The sequence below is a fragment of the Cercospora kikuchii genome, assembly GCF_019650295.1.
Source record: "Cercospora kikuchii DNA, contig_00005, whole genome shotgun sequence".
NCBI lineage: Eukaryota > Fungi > Ascomycota > Dothideomycetes > Mycosphaerellales > Mycosphaerellaceae > Cercospora > Cercospora kikuchii.
In genome coordinates, this window is record NW_025408586.1 from 2,451,034 (window position 1) to 2,468,997 (window position 17,964).

Consider the following 17,964-nt stretch of genomic DNA (forward strand, 5'->3'; position numbering starts at 1 on the left):
AGAAGACAATCACGAAGAATGCATACACGGCCTTGTTTGAACTAAAATACAAAGACACGGTAGAGTGCTAGACAGATCCCAATCTGATCATCTCAATTCCCTAGTACAATTCTGGCTGCCCCACGCTGTCTCGCAAATGATCGACCACCTCAGACCAATTTCCGCTCTGCCATGATACGATGCTGAATGGGACTGGCGAGAAGCGAAAGAAGCGAAGCTGTCGAAGTACATTACCCAGAGGGTAAGTGGCAAGCACGAACCACACTACAACCCAAAGCGCAGTGATCAACAAGCGTAACCTGAGTCCAAAGCCATGTCGCCAGAATTGAGAGCCCATAATACCTTTCGCTAACGTTGCGACCAAAGCTTCTACTCCCAATGCAAGAACTTGAGACATGAAGAAGCAGATTATGCAGACTTTGAGATGGAAGGCTGATTCTCCACCTGGTAGGTTGGCATAAAGTGGGTCGCGGGGGACGAGACCTGTAATAATCAGTTCTGTTTGTGTTGAGATGAATAAATTCCATTGCTTACCAGCATGTATCAAACCAGAAAATCCGAAGCCCGATATCGCGGCCAATATGTACCGCTCAAACTGATCGTCATACAGTTCGGCATAATCCGAAAAGGCGTGCCCTGGCGCAGTCACGGCAGTAGTGAAGAAACTGTGCTAGAATCCTCCACGTGCCCAAAATCCTCTGACCCCGCGTTTGAGAATATGCATTGGACTTCCAAAAGCTGGAGGGTGCATGTGTGGACTCCAAGTGCGTCCTTAATTCCCGCAAGATGAAGGAAGAGGAGAAATGGACCGACGAGACATTCGAGCAGCGAAGTGATAGCCCAGAAGCTCACCCAGACGACAATTGTCCGTCTCAGTGCATCAGCATCGTAGGGCTCCCACCAGTACATCTCAAGGTTTGTCCAGTACGGGTCCTGGACTACAAAGTAGTTGTGCATCGTGTCCAGTGCCAGGTACGAGAGAGGGAGTTGCCAAGCCCAGTGTAGTAAATACTGCAGCTCATTTGCGTAGTACGTCTGGGGAGGTTGCGTGTCGTCGTGATGTTCTTCGCCAATGTACCAGTATTGTAGTCTCGGCGAGAAAAGAACACTGGTCGCTTTACTTCTCTGCCACCTCAGATATTCCTGCGAATCTGTCGGACCAAGAGGTTGGATCTCATCGTGACGTTCGAAATCCCTACAATAGGTGAAATCAGTATCTTGTAGCTCTCTGATTCACTTTCGAGGAATTTTCCGTCGATGTTGGTTACCGTTCCGGCCTCTTCAGCAGAATGAGATACGTGAACCACAAGCCAGTGAAGAACATCGGAACATCGTAGTTCCCCATTTCCCAGTACGGCTGTGGCAGAGCGAGGACGAAGAATGTGATTACGAGGCCGCCAAAGGTGCACCAGTCCTAGAAGGTTCGCTGTGGGGGTGCTGTGTGTGTAAAGATTAATGCCGACCAGCAGACGAAGAAGGGAAGGAGGTAGCGTGGAGATTGTGGGCCGTTGATGATGTGTGCGGTTATGAAGGCGTAGTCGCTGGTTGGTGGTGGCATTGTTGCGCGTGTTGATGGTTCTGCGGACATGTTGAGATGTACTGGCGATGGAATATGGCAGAATGAGACATGTTATGGTGATGAGTTGGGGATCAGAAGTTGCAGGTAAGTGCCAACGGCTGACTGATGTGCGTGTCATGACGGCTGTGAAGCAACTACGAGGTAGAGATAGCAAGCACGATAGAAGTATGCAGACGACCTCACTTCGATGGAAGCCCACTCATCGCGCTCAATCAGGTGCCTTAATCTCTAAACGTTGATGGGAATCAGGTCGAGGATGGGACAGGAGGAGGAAGTAGAAGGTGAAGTCGAAAACGCGTCTTGGCATGATGACCACCACATCCTGGTCTAGTTAAAGCGGTACTTAATCTAATTCAACAACATCTTGCCAACACAGTGAGGCGTTCATACATCCGTCTTGTCCTATCGTACTATAATATCAATTCACTCGGTTCTTGATCTGCTGGCGAATATCGCGATGTCACATTGAAGTATTGAACTTGGCGGCGGCCCCTATTAACCTCTAACCTCAGGTACTCAGATGACCTACCATCGTTCACATAGTCTGCTATCATCCGCACCATTTGCCCAAACGGCCTTATCGCACAAAGATCCCGCAAGGACGCTCTTCTTCATCGTTTCCGGATATTGCCATCGGCAGTGTCGAGTCCTTCCGAGGCCGCCGAATGACTTTAGACAAGGCTGAAGGCAATCACTTTTAAGGAGCATCCAACGATCAACAGATCTGGCCGCAGCTTTGGCGTCCAGTAGCCATGCGCCACGAAATACCAGGCGTAGCAAGGCAACAAGCAGTCGTCCGCACAGCCTTGCTGGTTCGCATTCTCGTCCGATCTGCTGTGTGATGAACGCTGCTGTTGCAGCAAGGCTGAAGACGCTAACCTCTCTAAGCTAGATATTTTTTCTGCAAGCTCGTAGTTTGGGTAAGAAAGCGCGTGGCCTCAGATTTGAGGAGCAAACGCGGCGAGGTCGATACCGGTGAGCGTCCGCGAGAGACGGGTGCACAACCATGGCGCATCGAGAACTATCTTACGTTGCAGTAGCTTGAGCTCTTCGGCCAATCTCTAGATTGCTTTCGATGTCCACGTGTTGTCCATACTTCCTTTGAGAAAGTAGTGAACGCCTTGGACAGCCTCAATTCCGAAAAGATTCCCAAACCAGCGAGGCAGCGCCGCCAGTGGCCCCTGGAACCTCGAGGGTTGCCCCGCCAGCCAAAGCTATGCGCATATGCTTGTGAAGTTGCGTCTGCAAACAATCCGGGCTTCGTGTCATCGTAGACTCAGTGAGCTGTTGATAATGTGTCAAAGAACTTCGTACTGTGTACGGTCTGATAATGGCATTAGAGAACATGTAATTGGCGTATCTGCCTTTGAGCTATAGCGTGGTATCTTCTGAGTGTTCAAACGCTGTCGTGTAATACCATAGTCCGTTGTCCCAGACACCGTGTTGATTGTTTGGCGGAGAATCGTCCGTATACCAGCATGATGGCAGAATTGTTGATTCACCCACTGCAATTCCATTGGGGTGCTCCGCTCATGACCGTTCTTCCCAACATTTCCCCAGTCCCCTGTCACTGGCGATAAAAGCATAGGAACATTACAACGATCTCTGTTGCAGGACTTCTGTGACACTACAAATGAAGACGTACTTAGTGTCCGAGATCATGATGTGTTCTCATGAGAATGCTGTCCCGAGGCTCAATGCATCATTTCCTTGCGCTGCTCGTAATCACCGACGATATTCCTCGGCCTCGAAATCACTCATCGAAACCTTTGCGTTTCCAAGGCGGCAAACTTTCCCAGGAACGATACTGTTCATTTGACAATAGGCGCTCCTTGATCTGTTGTGCAAGTATCCATTCTTCCTGCTTGAAATCACTTCGATTCCACGCACTAACCATATCCAAGATCTCTTTCATGACTTCGTCCGATCTTGCTGCCTTGGCCATCAATATTCGACGCATGGGGCCTTGCATGTTTCTGTTCTCCCAGACTTCAACATCGATGGCGAACTTCTCCCGTATCAAAGCGCGCAGTCGCCGCACTGCTTGCGCGGAACTGTTATCTTTCAGCGGGTTGCCAGACTCTGCTTCTAAATTTTCTAACTCCTGATTCAGAACGGCCGGTGGCTTTTGCAGTCGTGAATGCCGGACGTCTCCAGCATTGTTCGTGGCATTCTGAGGCCTGAATTTGTTTAAATCGTCGAGGGCGACTACAGGACCTAGTTCCTTCTTGTCTTTCGATCGCCCAAAGCACCCGAAGCACATAGTCGAGCAGAAATTTGGGTTCGAGTCGTTGAATGTGTAAAACTTGTGAGCCGGCTACTTCGCAGGGGCAGGAGCCTGCAGGATACATCAGATCGGGAGCGGCCAGATGCTCTGGATGTGGCATTAGACTCAGGCATTCATCGTGCTGTGCTTCTGCAGCGCCGCACCGGTGAACCAGGTAAGAAGGCGCAGTATTGCTGCATGCATTGCCTTGTTGCCTTGCTTGATGCCGCTAGTATGTCTGTCTGCCATTTATCAAGGTACGTACCAACGCCACATTGGTATCGCACGTGGCGGTATTGCTGTGAGCAGAGCGCCTGCTGCAGTGCTTTCACCATGCGCTGGTGAACCGTGTGCCAGTTGTAACGAAGCCCAAATCAGGCCTGCCACTCACTATATGGTCCCCCAGAGGCTTGCCTGTTGGTCGCAAGACTCAACGTCGCGATCCTATGACAATCTCCCAACACTTTCTCTTTCAGGAGCAACTCTGCGAAAAGCTCCGAGTCATTGCATGTTACCCGCCATTTGAATGGACCTAGTAAGCGGAATTTTTTGGCACTGGGCACAGAGCCACGGGAGAGTTGCCCCAAAGTGGCTCTGACGATCCCTGCTACCTGAATATCTGCAGCTTATCAGAAATCTGACTAGGTCCAGTCCGAATGCATACTTACCATTCCAACTTTTCCCCCAATTGGTGGGAAGCCTCCGGTTCTCGCTGTCGTCATCGGTGTCGAATCGAAAGAGTCGGAAGGTGACTGCACTGTGCTCGCTTGAGGGACGCTCTATCCAGAAATCGTCTGTCTGCCACGTTTCGAGAGTGGTGTTTCCTCGCCTTATCAGATCCCCCTTCTTGATAAACCACCGAAATTGATCACCGCGATGAACATAGCCGTATGTCTTGGTCATGGATGTCATTTTGACAGTTTGTTCCTTTTGTGCTTGAGGAAGTTTTCGATCAGTCTTTGTGCTCCGAAGTTACCCGCAGCTGGGGTGAGGATACTTACGCCTTTCGATGCCATGAATGACCGCGCCTTGCACCACAGCTGTAAGCCTGCAGGAAATCAGTTGAGGATTTAAGAAAAGCTTGCGCAACATACGAATCTTTGCTCGGGTGGAATAACGTCACGTCCAAAAGTCCGAAATTTCTTCTAAGTTCCTCTTGCAGGTATGGCGATGCACCGAAGCCTCCTACGAGGAAAATGGTCTTCGTGTTGTAATCAGTAAAGTAAAGTGATCAGCAGTCTCTTGAGTCTCACCTTAACCTCTGTGCCACGCGAGGCTTCGACACTTTCAATCTGTGCCAGAATCAGTTCGACGGTTGGGCCTACGCATTTGTCCATGAGCCGCTTCATCTCCTTCCTAAACATCATCAGCATCAGTATGCAATATTGTAGAGAAGTAACACCACGCACCATTGTATGATCAAAGCACCATCGTCTACTCGGGTTCCCAGCTTCAGTTTGTGCAGTGGATCAGGCAGCTCTATACTGATAGCGTTCTTCTTGGTGTTACTAAACGTAGACTTCGCCACAAAGAAACTCTTGATCAGTGTTCTCATAGGACCGGTTTCCATATCGTGTGGATTTATCGTCCTCTGTCCTTCGGCGGCAGGATCAAGCTGGATGTAGTTCTCCTCACCTATTGCCTTTCGCAACCAGCGTTTGAATTCCGTGTCGATCAAGGCAGAACCGCATTTAGCTCCTGCTACTGCTCAGCGAAGAATTGCATGAGCGAAAAGAATCGTACCTGTGGGCTTCGTAACTTTCTCTAGTTGGAGGAAAGGACGTGACTGTTTGACTTGAAAGGCCACAGCATCCACGGTGCCACCACCTGCATCGCATAAAACGAAGCACTTGTTTTCCTGGCATCATGTCAGCCTCAGGACTAGGGTATAAGAGAACCGCATCACCTTCAGCAGGCCCGGGCCACTTTCGCGGACTGTGTAATATGCTGCGGCTTCTGGCTCAGTGACCAGAAGAGTGTCACGCAGCGTAGGAATGCGATTGGAGTTGAAACCCGCCTTTGTGACAGCCCGATATACCGCATTCCGTGCCTCGTAGCTCCAGTCCTGGTTTGTTGAGTCAGTTAAGGCTGCAGTAATACAGAGCGTGTACCCACCACTGGCATTGTAATAACCAAGTCAACTGGTGTTTTCGTTCGGCTCAATTCTTTTACCTTGATGACATCTCGAGTACGTTCAAATACTTGTCGCAAATAATCTGTCACGATCTCCTCCGGCGTATTGCGTGGGAAGTCGAGATTCGGGCCATCGTCGCGTATGTATTCGAATCTAAGGTCTCTAGTACCATTGAGGACGTACAACGTCAGGCCTAGCTCGTCCACCTTATTTTCTTGCAATTCGAGTTCCAGCTTTTGGTTAATGATCGTCAGTGCATTATTGCTGATGTTCGAGCCCCACTCTGGTTTGCCAGGAAGACCAAAGGTGTACGATGTTACGCTGGGAACTTTGTCCATGTTGCTCATTGTGCGACCCCAGTTTCGGAGAACCTCGATGGTAGATGAGGAGATGTAATGAGTATCTTTGGCTTCCACTGAGGCAAAAGCTACGCCTGATTCGAGAGCATTAGTTTCACGGGAGGTTGACGCTCCGGAATACTGCTTACCAGTATAAGTTGTGCCGAAATCAAGGCCTAGGATGAATCGTCGTTCCCCAGCTGATGTTTCACTTGTTGCTTGCCTCGTTGCGGGTATGCTTCCGTTGCCATTATGGTGTCGCGTGCTCGCCGACGAGGACAGAGGTTTTGAGTGTGTAGACGTCTGCGAATATTCATCCTCGTCTTCATCTGTCTCGAGCAAATCATCTCCCAGGAACGAATTGCTGCCCATGTTTGCCATGTATCTTGCAAATCGATGACTCGGCGAAGAAACAGTGAAGAGCGTGGGATTTTCACTCGAGGGCGTACCATTTCAGAAAGACTATCGCGGACTGCCATTCACATCATTGGGCCACAATGCCCTAAGGCTGGATGCAAAGGCAACGGGTGACAGAAGCATTCCGCAAGTCACCCCAATCAGAGCTGCAGCGCCAAGAGTGGGTGAACAACGAGGTGTGCTCTTTATCACTGCCACTTGACTCAGCCTGGCGGGGCGAAGTAAGCCTGTATGTGTGCAACCACGGCCGCGCAGCTCTTCGGGGCCTACCTTCGCAGCGAGGGTGGAATTGATCCAAGCTCATTCTCAAGGCAAAGCCCACTGAGAACACCCTCAGACGACCATCCGTGACATAGACATGGGGGTCCGTAAATTTCTGAGATCAATGAATCGACACTCATCTGCGCAAGACGAGTCCCGATCACATTTTGCGCCTTCGCCGTCGCTTTCCCCTTCGCCGCCATCTTCGCCTGCGCCTGCGCCTTCCCCCGGACCTGAGCCTGATCGGCGTATTGCGGCATTCATTGAAGCTTTACCGCCATATGAAAATGATAGAGAGCACAAGATCGAAAAAGCAGCGCTGGCAGCTTTCGAATATCATATCGAAGATCTGAGGCAAAAGCTGAGAGAGTCTGATCAAGAGCGTGAGGAGCTGAGAAAGACGCATCAAGACGCATCCAATGAGCAAGCCCGAAAAGCTACTATTGAAGCACGTGAAGCAAAGGCAAAGTATGATCAGGAGTACCAAGAACTCCGTACAGAGTTGCAGAACCAGCTGTTCAACTCTCGGCGTAGCGAAGCCGAGGCCAGGACGAAGCATGATCAGGAAAAGCGAGACTTGGTAACGGATCTGAACAAGCAGCGGCTCAAATCTCAGCGTGAGCTAGACGAGACAAAGATCAAGCATGGTCAGGAGTGCCGCCGTCTCCGTGACCGGCATGATAAGACAATCCAGGATCATCGTCGGGAGATATCCGACATCAACAAAAAGCATGCGCAGGATATGCGTAATTGGCAAATCAGCTTCGACGATACACAAAATGCCAACAACCGGGAGCGAGCTGAGCTGCAGTCCAAACATGGCCGAGAGATTCGAGAGCTGAATCGAAAGCACCAGCAAGTGACTGAGGAAGCGGCACAGAACGCGGCTGATGTCGAGAAACGGTATCGGGCCGAGATGCGAAGTGTCAAGCAAGAGCACCGTCTGAAGACTGAGGAAGCCAAACGCAATGCGATAGATGCCCAGAATCGGCTCGAAGCCGAGATTATCGGCCTTAGGCAGAAGCATTCCGAGGAGACCGAGATGCAAAAATACAAACACTCCGAAGAGGTTCTGAATCTCCGTCAGAAGCATGAACAGCAGGAGGCAAGTCTCAAAGCCGAGCATGCGGCGGTAAAAAACCATCTACAGAATCAGGAGAAAGAGCTCAATAAGGCTCTACTCTCACGCGATGATGACGTGTACCGCGCAGCGATGTTCAGCACGTCGGGCTTGCCGCGCATGACCGATGCGAAGTTGAAGGAGAGGTTCTTGGAGATCGAGACCTTGATAAATGAGATCAGCGGGCTGTCGTGGAAAGCAGACCAGCGCCTTTTTCCAGAACGAAGTCTGGAGAGACACAGTGCAAAGCACAGCCTCCGACGATTGAAGAAAGCAATTCTGTCAGATGTCATCTGGTGTATCCTAAATAACCACGTCTTGGCAAGTCCGTTCCGAATGTTTGGTGAAGCCGGAAAGGAAATGGAGCGCCAGTGGACTGTCAATAGTGCTGATGATTCGACATCGCCAGACACCGGCAGATACAGATGGCCAATCGCAAGTACCGTAACAGAACGCTGGAGATACATGACGTTGCAGGAATGCAGAGATGTTCTCAAACAACCAGTCCTTTCCCACTTCGATCCCCGCGCGCAACTGAAGAAGGGCTTCAGTGACACCGTTACTTCGCTGGCAGCGGAGCTCAATGGCGTAATACAGAGTCTGGCTACTGTCGATGACGAAGTGATTGAGAGCATCAACAAGATATCCAAGAGAGTTCCCAAGCTCTGGCTGGAGTTCAGCATGCACCGCCCTCGTGTCGTTGTTGAAATGTGGGCAGAAGGATCTTTGGTTGTTTCGCAGAGATTTGCTCAGGTAGACAGAGGCGAAGTCGTGCTTACAATCGTGCCTATGCTCGGGCGATATGGCAATGACGAAGGTGCAGATCTGGAGAGCTTCGCTCGCTTGAAAGATGGCGAGTCGCTCACTCTTCCGTGACTGATTCTTGAGGTAGCATCGAGATTGCCCATAGAGGTTGTACAGAGATATATTTCCGACCGTTTCCGTCTCCAAGCGGGTGCCTGCCATTTGGTAGAATTCATTAACGTGCCTGAAGCAGTAAAGATGTAATCCTGTGCCGCGATACTCTGAGACGAGATCTCCACAGTTTCAGCAATCGGCGCCATCGTCAAATTGCGCCGGTGACCCACGCTGTCCGGTCATTCTTGTCCTGGTACGGAAGCAAGCACTTTCCAAAGCACTGCTACAGTGTGTCCCGGCGAATGGTTCATAAAACGTACGGCTTTCGGCGTGATAGCACTATGTGAAGCTGGCGAACCCATTTGTACGGAACCATGCCTGTTGGCAGACAATTAAGTGCGTCTGCGGGCTCTAATTGATGGAAACTGCCCTTGGTTGTGATCACCGGTATTGACAACTCGTCTGGGATTTAGATTGATTGCGACTGATTCGCTGTGGTCGTTGTTCTTCATCGATAGGCAAAAGTAATGCGTTCTGCATCTGTCAAAAGGTTGGCTCCTGCAAGACATCGCATGAGCTCGTCCCGCTCTGACGGCTGAAGATTCATAAGCTCGTTAATGTATTCGAATGGGGTGTATCTTCGCCCGGCCTTGTCTTCATAGACAAGCATGCTGAATCTCGACGAAGCTGTCTTGATGTCAAGAGCATCCAGTAGAATTTTCGTGGTGCCAGGACCGATAGCAAAAGCTATGTGCACATAAGTTTTCTGCCTGTATCGCCAAGCGAGGTTGGATTTCTTCGCCAACAGGTCGATTGTCCTTTTCCGCCGATCCTCAAAGGAAGCCTCTGCATCGGCGACTTTACAATATGATTGCCCACTGTCGGTCTCCAGTGCAACAGCTAGTGGTGTGTAATTGCCGTAAGCCTCCGACTCGAGCTCCGGATCGTGATCTTTGAGGAACTTTTCCACGAATTTAGGCAGCGCAAGCCACGCCGCCAAGTGGAGATCATCCTCGTCTGGGACACTATAACTTGCTAGGAGCTCGTACGAATCAATATTACCCACATATACTGAAGCCTGACATAGTGTGAGTGCGCCAATCTCGTTGATGGGGTCTTTCGAAGCAGATCCGGGTTCAGCGCCTAAGCACGCTAACACGGACGCTGGAACGTGCGGTTCAAGGGCAAGATCCGGTCTCATTTTGAGAAGTGCTTTCAGTACCGGAGTTCTAGAGTTGTCTAACACGCAGGCCATCGACGCCGATACACGCGTTGTAGGAGTTTCGAGGTCAACGTCACAGCCTGTTGAAAGCGATCAGGGGCCACGAATAGCTATCACGATCAGGGTAGGACTCACCTGCCGCAAGAAGTTTGAGAATCGTCTTGCTTGACACCCGTGGTCTGGACAACAGCGCCCAAATTAGTAGTGAGCATTTTTCTTCAGCCCAGCCAGGAAAGACGCTGTAAATTACGGTCTGAGCAGCGATATTGCTTCTTGCAAGAACAAGACCTGTGAGCACCTCTCCATTAGGATATTTCTTGATGCAACGAATGAGTAGATCAGGGTTCGTGATCCTTGCAGATGGGTGTTGTTGCTGAAGGCACAATTTGAGCCACCTAGCAGCATCGGTTTCATCATGAAAACTGGAAAGCAACGCATCCACGAGTCGGTCAAGGTCTGCACTTTTGCAAAGCTCCCGGAAGTGCTTAGTCGAGCCGATTCGACATGTCGAAATGAAGCACGCAGCACAGGGATCAGCGCCTTTAGTCACGAGCAGGCGCACGGTGTCAAGATCCGCGCCTTGCCGATCGAGGCAATTCTTCAATGCTCCGTAGCAATTCGCCTTGTCCACAAGGTTTCCATTCAGTAAGCCCTGGTAGATCTTGAAACGTGTGGAAGGATCGTTGAACACCGCCTTCGCAGCATATGCGAAAGCATTGTTAGCCACTTCACGCGTCTTGACACTCTTGCCCAAAAGTGCAATGGCGTCAGGAGACTGAGCTCGCACTGCGAGCTTCAAAGCTTCTCCATTTTCGAAGCTCACGTCGGCGCCGTGCTTCAAAAGTAACTCTACAATGGGGAGATCGTGTATTCTTTTGGTATCCAACGAATGCAGCAGAGCGCGACATTTGTCCACTTGGCGAATGTCCTGCTTAAGCCACTCATCCAATAGCCAGGTGCGACGTTCCACAGTCAATTCACACGCAAAGACCAGGTGAAACAGCTCTCGGCCAGAAGATTTGCGGACGATCAGACGTGAAAGATCGTCCGAAGCTGTCTCGAGAGCTAGTCTGGTAGTCTTCTCGTAGACCTTCGCACCTCGACGAAGTAATAACATCGGAAATTGGACCTCCGATGACACGCTTTGGATGGATGCCAGCAAGAGACTGGACAGGTGGTCGACGTTGATGCCAGCACTGGAGTCGAGCAGAGCCTCATATATTGAGTTCTTGTGGTCTGGTGAGATATCGCCACGTTTCTCAAAAGATTCCAGGCATGCAAGGCATGCTTTAGTAACCGTATCGACACCAGGGCGATATTTCAGTAGCAGACGCAGCACATCCATAAGGCCGGACCGGGCTGCTCTCTGCACAGCGATGCCGCCTTGATGGTCTACAGAAGCACCATGATGTAGAATCAAACGTAAGCCTTCTAAGTCGCCGTCGATTGCAAGCTGTGTCTGATGTGCAATGCACATCGTTTGTCCAATCTCAGTTGCTGAAGCGTGTTCCAGCAGAAATTTCATCACATCTAGTCTTTTGCGTCTCTTGTTGACTCGTAAAGCTGTCTCGAAAGCTAGCTGAAGTGACAGGACGTTCGGCTTCGCTGCAAGCATGCTCTGTAGCAAGCTGATGTCGTCAGCTAGTACTGCAAGGTGGAGGAACTTGCATTCTCCGCCGTTGACGCGAAGACCATGAGACAACAAGCAATGCATTATGGTCTTGATATTTGAGGATTTTTCGAGCGACGCTGCACTTATGACGTCCAAAGCAGCTCGCTTGTGCTGCGTGCATTGGAGAAAAGTGTTAAGACTCTTCGGCTCATAATATCGTTGTCCGATAGCATATGGCATAATGCGCTCTGAGCTTGCCAGATCCGGTGGACAAGTCTTACATAGGGCATCAAAAATTCTCGAGTTTCTGCTGCCTAGCGCACTTACGAAAGCTTCCCCTTGCTTGTAGTTTGCATTGGCTCCCGAGGACAACAAAAGTTGTACGACATCCAGCCGCGACTCTCGTGTCACTGCAGACAGAAGTGTCTGATCGACTAGCTTTCCCTTGGCGCCTTTGCCCAGTAGCAAGCGCATGATCGTCAACAACGTGTCGTGATCCTGAGCTGCCGTTGGAAAATCTCGAAACCCAACCAGAACAGCTTTCGCGAGGATCATAGGCCTGATAGGAGCTTCGCACAGCAGCTTCAAGGCGTGAAGCCACCCGCGACTGGCAGCAACCAAGACACTGTTTGTAGCCTCCTCGTCACTTGCATCGGGTGACGCGCCGTACCGTAGTAGAAGTGCTATGCACTCCAGGTCTGCTTCGCCGCTTTCAGCGAGCAATACTTCGAGCGGTCCTCCCAGAGTTTCGGGCAGAGTGCCTTTGATGAGGATTCTTTCTAGAAGCGAGAGTCGCGCCTTAGGAGGTTGCACTTTCATGAGAGCAGGCACGACACGTGATAGAACTTGAGGCGTGCAATCCCCATGAAGCAGTATATCAAGCATGTCCGGATCGCTGCTGCGTATTGCTATTTGCAGGGCCAAGCCCTGTTTGTAGTCAATAGATGCGCCCATGCGTATGAGTTCGGTGGCTTCCAAGACGTGTTTACTTCGAACTGCACAGATCAATCGGCGACTCAACGGGTCGCCTTCGAGGCAGAGAGCACGTAGCTTTTCCAATACTTTCAGTATGCCTTGCTCAGTCGCGTTTGGGGGTACCCAGTCCAGAGCCGCGGATACATTGTCAAAGGTCCCATGAGATAAGACGTCCAAGATTTCGAGATCCATCTGGGTCACTGCCATTTTTAGTGCATTGAGCGGTCCCACGTCTAGGCACACGCCTGCTTCGACCAACAATCGAACAAGCGACATCTCACGGTCCGTGACATCGCGCAGCACTTCTTCCCTTAGTGTTGGGTTATCGTACATGAATCCAGCTTCGTTGATCAGGTCGAAGAAGGCATATCTTTTCGAAGCATCCATCCTGGAAATCGTTTTGCAAGTAGAATCTTGATCCCAGCGGAGCGATTCGTCTGAACTTGCATATGCAAGAACAATTGCCGTAGCGGAGAAGTTGTGAGCGGATAAAGCTCTTCTGAGCATGTCCTCATTCGCGACATCGCGACGGTGTGCAAGACAGTGTGCCAACACGGCTGGGTCCACATGTTCACAAGGGTGCAAAATGTGCCGCCAGACGTCGACTGACATGCTACGAGGAGCAGCCAAGAGTAGCTTGATCATGTCGAGATGTCCTAGCTGCACGCGCTTCCGAACGCCCTCTTGGCAACGTGAGGCATCTGCATCGTAGCTTAGCAGCAGACCCATTGACGCGGCGCAGCCCTTGTCGAAGGCGGTGTAGAACGCTGCGTCAAGAACTTCTGGACTAGGTCCAGTCTCGCACAACAACTGGATGTAGTCCAGCTCCCGCGGCGAAGTGACTGTGCTGCGTTGAATGATACGACTCAACCATGGGACTCCGGTATGCAGTTCGCCTCCATGAAGTGAGCGCCATAGCTGGTCCAGGCTCGCAGCCCTCGCATGTTGAAGTACTGTCTGGGCCACACCCACAGATTTCAGGGGATTTTGGTCGAGCAAGGCGTCAGTGACTGCCGCAACCTCATGGTCTGTGGTAATCCAAGTGCTCGATTGCGCTTCCTGGCGCTTGTGCTTGATGGGCCGGATGCTTCGCCATAGCCGCGCGGGCGACGCGGGACTGACAGGAGTGCGGTCTGTTGGTCGCTGCGATTCCAAGCATTCCCGTGCCTCGATGGTTTCCAGATGGATAGCAGGACGGAGAGGAGCTGGACGTTGCAGCGCGTCCAGTCGTGAAGGTGGGGCGAGGTTGGCCTTGGCAAGCAGCGTCTGGACACGAAGATCCACGTCCGTCGCCATCGCCTGACACGACACGACAATGATCAAAGACAAGAACGACGACGACAGTGCCGCTGAGAGACTACCTCCGCACGAAGCGACCGAACAGAGACGTGAAGCGGTGCGGCCTCTACGCCACCGGTGTGACGAGCGACGGGACTGCAGGATGCGACGACACGTAGAAGTACTGGAGCGGCAGTGCGCGATGAAGGCAACCAACCTTCTGCCACTCAGCCTTGTGCAGGCTCGGGCGCTTTGGGCCCTCTCTCTTCGCTGCTGGCCGTTCCTCCATCCTCGTCCGTGAGCACCCATCTCGCTCCTAACCAGCTGGGCTTGCTTCGATTCACTCTATCGCCATGGCGCCACACCAGTCTGCCTCCGTCTCGCGAACGAGCATAACCTCTGACGATCTAGAGACGTTGTCGAATCAACTCTTGCAGTCTTCCCTGAATAGCACGTCTTCTCCAACCCTCGTAGCGTCGCGCCGAGCATCATCTTCTTCCGCGTCACGATCTCGAGCGCAGGCCAATCCCCGTTCGTCGGCAGACAGTCTCTTGCTAAACTCTCTCCAGCGATCTCGCACCGCTCCGCTGTCAGTTGTGTCTTCTATCGATTCGAGATCGCGACACGGAAGCAGGTCTCGAGGAAGCGATGCTGCCAACACATCCATGTCCAGGGCTTTATCCTCGACCCAGCAGCTCTCCCGAGCGCGCGCCAACTATCGGGATGCAGTATCGAATGCAAGCAATCTAAAAAGACAGTTGCGTGCAGAAGTCGACGATGCCAACGCCCGCGTCCACCGTTCCTCTACTTCAGGGCTATTCAAGAAGATGTGTTCAACAGACCTCCTGTTCCTTATTGACACTACTTTCTCGATGACACCGTACATAGACACGGTCCGCAATCAGGTGAAAGACATAGTTGCAGACGTTAAGCGCACGTTCTTGGGAGAAGCAGATGTTCGCATCGCGGTAGTGAGCTACAAGGATCACGGATTCGCCCCTCACATTCAACTCCAATCTGTAGATTTTACTGAAGATACGGACAAGATCCACAGATTTGTCGACAGTCTTGTTGCAGGCGGAGAATATCCGCGGCGATTAGATACCCCAGAGAATGCGCTAGGAGGACTCGATCGCGCTTTACAACAGTCCTGGGCACACCAAACTCGCTGCCTCATTCATATCGGAGATGCACCACCACACGGCCGCACCCTGAACGACTTCCCCGCTGATGAAGATGAATTCCACCATGACGGAAGCGAGCCACATGGACTGGTGCATGAACCACTCCTGAGAAAAGCCATTCAGCTCAACATCAATTATGCTGTGCTCCGTATCACTGGAGGCAGGCAAGGCACAGATCGCATGGCGCTTGCATTCGCCCGGATATATGGTGCTCGGAACGCATCGCTGCTGCCATCGAACATTTACTTCAACGAACTTGGGCCTGCTGTTCCGAGACAAAGCCCTTTCGACGCAGGGACGAGAATCGTGACTGCACCACAATTCGAGGAGCTAGCTCTCGGTGCAACTTACAGCGAGCTTCGACACCTTGTCTGTAAGACCGTGACCAGTTCCTTCTCTCGCACAGCTGGCCGCGTCACTCTTGCACGTCGCACTCAGGGCCAAGCTGGCCCAAACATGGCTACAATCAACGAGTATGAATCCGTGAGCACTCAATCGAGTCAGAGTCTTCCACCTTCGATCTTTTTGGAGAAGGTCACGCCACAGTGGAACGCCCATGGATGGTTCAGCGACGTTCTAGACACTGAGGGCTTCTGTCCGGCGGGTACACATGAGGCCAGCACCCTTAACGAGATGATGGATTCTGATTCGAATATTCCACTGAGCACCGCGGTGTTCACCGTCCGCGCACGGCCTAAGCCTTTCGCTCACGGTGCCATGCGTGCTGCCTCGTACGCGTGCACAGTCGCTTCCAACAGCCCATTTGTCCTCAAGACTTATCTTAAACCCGGTCAATGGCGGCCTCAAATGGTTGAGGATATGAAGATCCAGTCTTTGGCTAAAGCGTTTGCCCTTGAGTTCAACGGACTCCTTGACATCGAACCTCCACTCGACTTTGTCGTTACCTCGTGCCTGCAAAGCAAATCATCTCACGCGCCCAGAACGCCGGCATCGTGTGTTTCCTTGGAGCCATACATTGCCGGCAAATATGTCAAATACAACAACAACCATACATGGGTGAATGAGGACTTTAACGACGAGTTCAATCAATTGGTGCAAGCCTTCTCCCACTTCACTTTTGAGCGCTCGTACGGACATCTCCTTGTGAACGACCTCCAAGGAGATGCTGTGAGCCGTACTTTGACTGATCCGGCAGTCCAAACCCTCGACGCGGAAAGATTCAAACTGTCCGACGCGAACCTCGGCGAGGCCAGCATAAAACTCTTCTTTGTTGTCCATAAGTGCACCAGATACTGCAAGGAGCTAGGCCTCGTCAGCAGCAAAGAAATGTTTGCGCCCGGTGCTACAAAGCAATTCAGAGACAGCTGGCCCGTCCCAAAACCTACTGTGTTCTGCTCGAACAAGCTGTGTCGAAAGATTATGCGTCTTGAAAAGGCCAGAAAGTCACCTGAGTACGAAGGCTACCAATGGTGCAATGCCTGCTGGCCACAGCTTGACCTGTACAAGAAACAGATTGTATGTGAGGCCGCGGGTTCGGATCACAAATTTGAGGCGTCGGAGTTCTTCCATCAGTCGCAAGGGGAGCCGACGCCTGACGAGTGCGAGCGCCATCGACCAAGAAATGCTGCATCTTCCAGTGCTGCTGCAGTGGGAGGCAGCATGTTCAGCAGGATGAGGTCGCAGAAGTCTAGAGAGTCACTTGCAGGCTCCATTTCGGGTAAAATGTGGTGATTCCCGTTGATGCAAAAAACGGCTGGCTTTCGAGGCTGAGTTTGCTGTTGTTCGGTCATGGTAATTGCCAAGCAGTGCAGCATGTAAGATTCGATAGGAATTTCTTGAATTAGACTGAATATATAGTTTCGAAGGTATTCGATTATCGCAGTCTATCCGAATTGTAAGCAGCAAGAGCGAAGCGCCACGGTTGGACAAAAGTGCGGCTTCTGTCACCATGTCTGTGTCAACTAGCATAACGAGACACGGAGAATCTTCAAGGCGTAGTGTTAAGAGGTGAAGTCCCTCGTGGTCTCGTGGTCTCGTGCTTGCAGGGTATGCAGGTTTTGTCCACCATGTTGGAACGCGAATAGCAACGATGCGCGAAAAGGGAAAGTGAAGCGAGATGGCAGAGTCTTGGCGCGACGGTCTCGACAACAGCAATGCGTGGGGCTTGCACCATCCAGTAGACCAGCCATCTTCAAAGACTACGCTCCGCGCATGTGTCATCGCTAAAGATGCCGGAGACCTCGCGAAAGTCATGTAAACTCCTTTACCATGGGCGGAGCTCGCGAATCCTAAAGTTCCAATTTCTCCGTTGCGAGACTCGACCCTCAGCTTTGAGGCCGCTCAGTGAAGCGAAGTCAATACTGTACCAGAATAACATCTCGAGAGCCCATGCAAGAATCTGTTGGCCATAGCCGCTAGAGTATTTTGGTCTGGTGCCGAGATGACTCGAAGCTCAGGACTCGTATGCTGGACCAGCCGGTGGACTTCACACATGGACGACAACATCTCATCCGGTCTGAAGCCAGCTCAGACAGCATCTCAGCACCACAACTACGCATCGTTGAGCGTTCATTGGGGGACGAGTCCTCGATATCAAGCGTGTCTCGTTGAAAAGGGAAATCATGTTGAGGACCGAGATCAACGTCAATCTTTTCCAGCCAGTAGCATGAACACGATGCACAGTAAGCCATACACACTCGCAGCGGTGGCAATCAAAGTACTCTTAACACTCATAGCTCCAGCCAGCTCATCCCTGAAAC

At 51.5% G+C, this 17,964-nt stretch overlaps 7 protein-coding genes across 7 annotated transcripts; 2 read left to right on the forward strand and 5 right to left on the reverse strand.

Annotated features, from left to right (window-relative positions):
* Positions 1-100: 100 nt before the first annotated feature.
* On the reverse strand, positions 101-1,558 carry CKM354_000872300 (uncharacterized protein; the record flags this gene model as incomplete). Its single annotated transcript, XM_044804115.1, has 5 exons — positions 101-483; positions 535-670; positions 853-1,195; positions 1,269-1,414; positions 1,472-1,558. The coding sequence occupies 5 exons, from the start codon at positions 1,556-1,558 to the stop codon at positions 101-103; spliced, it is 1,095 nt and encodes a 364-aa protein (XP_044660050.1).
* Positions 1,559-3,332: 1,774 nt separating this feature from the next.
* CKM354_000872400 (uncharacterized protein) lies at positions 3,333-3,842 on the reverse strand (the record flags this gene model as incomplete). The annotated part of the gene is made up of 1 exon (XM_044804116.1): positions 3,333-3,842. The coding sequence occupies one exon, from the start codon at positions 3,840-3,842 to the stop codon at positions 3,333-3,335; it is 510 nt and encodes a 169-aa protein (XP_044660051.1).
* A 377-nt stretch (positions 3,843-4,219) lies between these two features.
* On the reverse strand, positions 4,220-6,689 carry CKM354_000872500 (uncharacterized protein; the record flags this gene model as incomplete). The annotated part of the gene is made up of 10 exons (XM_044804117.1): positions 4,220-4,464; positions 4,514-4,780; positions 4,847-4,893; positions 4,940-5,046; positions 5,099-5,201; positions 5,255-5,549; positions 5,589-5,703; positions 5,752-5,910; positions 5,961-6,412; positions 6,467-6,689. 10 exons carry the CDS (start codon positions 6,687-6,689, stop codon positions 4,220-4,222), a joined length of 2,013 nt encoding a protein of 670 aa, XP_044660052.1.
* A 403-nt stretch (positions 6,690-7,092) lies between these two features.
* CKM354_000872600 (uncharacterized protein) lies at positions 7,093-8,991 on the forward strand (the record flags this gene model as incomplete). The annotated part of the gene is made up of 1 exon (XM_044804118.1): positions 7,093-8,991. The coding sequence occupies one exon, from the start codon at positions 7,093-7,095 to the stop codon at positions 8,989-8,991; it is 1,899 nt and encodes a 632-aa protein (XP_044660053.1).
* Positions 8,992-9,481: 490 nt separating this feature from the next.
* CKM354_000872700 (uncharacterized protein) lies at positions 9,482-13,169 on the reverse strand (the record flags this gene model as incomplete). Its single annotated transcript, XM_044804119.1, has 2 exons — positions 9,482-10,275; positions 10,331-13,169. The coding sequence occupies 2 exons, from the start codon at positions 13,167-13,169 to the stop codon at positions 9,482-9,484; spliced, it is 3,633 nt and encodes a 1,210-aa protein (XP_044660054.1).
* Positions 13,170-13,293: 124 nt separating this feature from the next.
* CKM354_000872800 (uncharacterized protein) lies at positions 13,294-14,078 on the reverse strand (the record flags this gene model as incomplete). The annotated part of the gene is made up of 2 exons (XM_044804120.1): positions 13,294-13,339; positions 13,393-14,078. The coding sequence occupies 2 exons, from the start codon at positions 14,076-14,078 to the stop codon at positions 13,294-13,296; spliced, it is 732 nt and encodes a 243-aa protein (XP_044660055.1).
* A 335-nt stretch (positions 14,079-14,413) lies between these two features.
* CKM354_000872900 (uncharacterized protein) lies at positions 14,414-16,936 on the forward strand (the record flags this gene model as incomplete). The annotated part of the gene is made up of 1 exon (XM_044804121.1): positions 14,414-16,936. One exon carries the CDS (start codon positions 14,414-14,416, stop codon positions 16,934-16,936), a length of 2,523 nt encoding a protein of 840 aa, XP_044660056.1.
* Between the last annotated feature and the right edge of the window lie 1,028 nt (positions 16,937-17,964).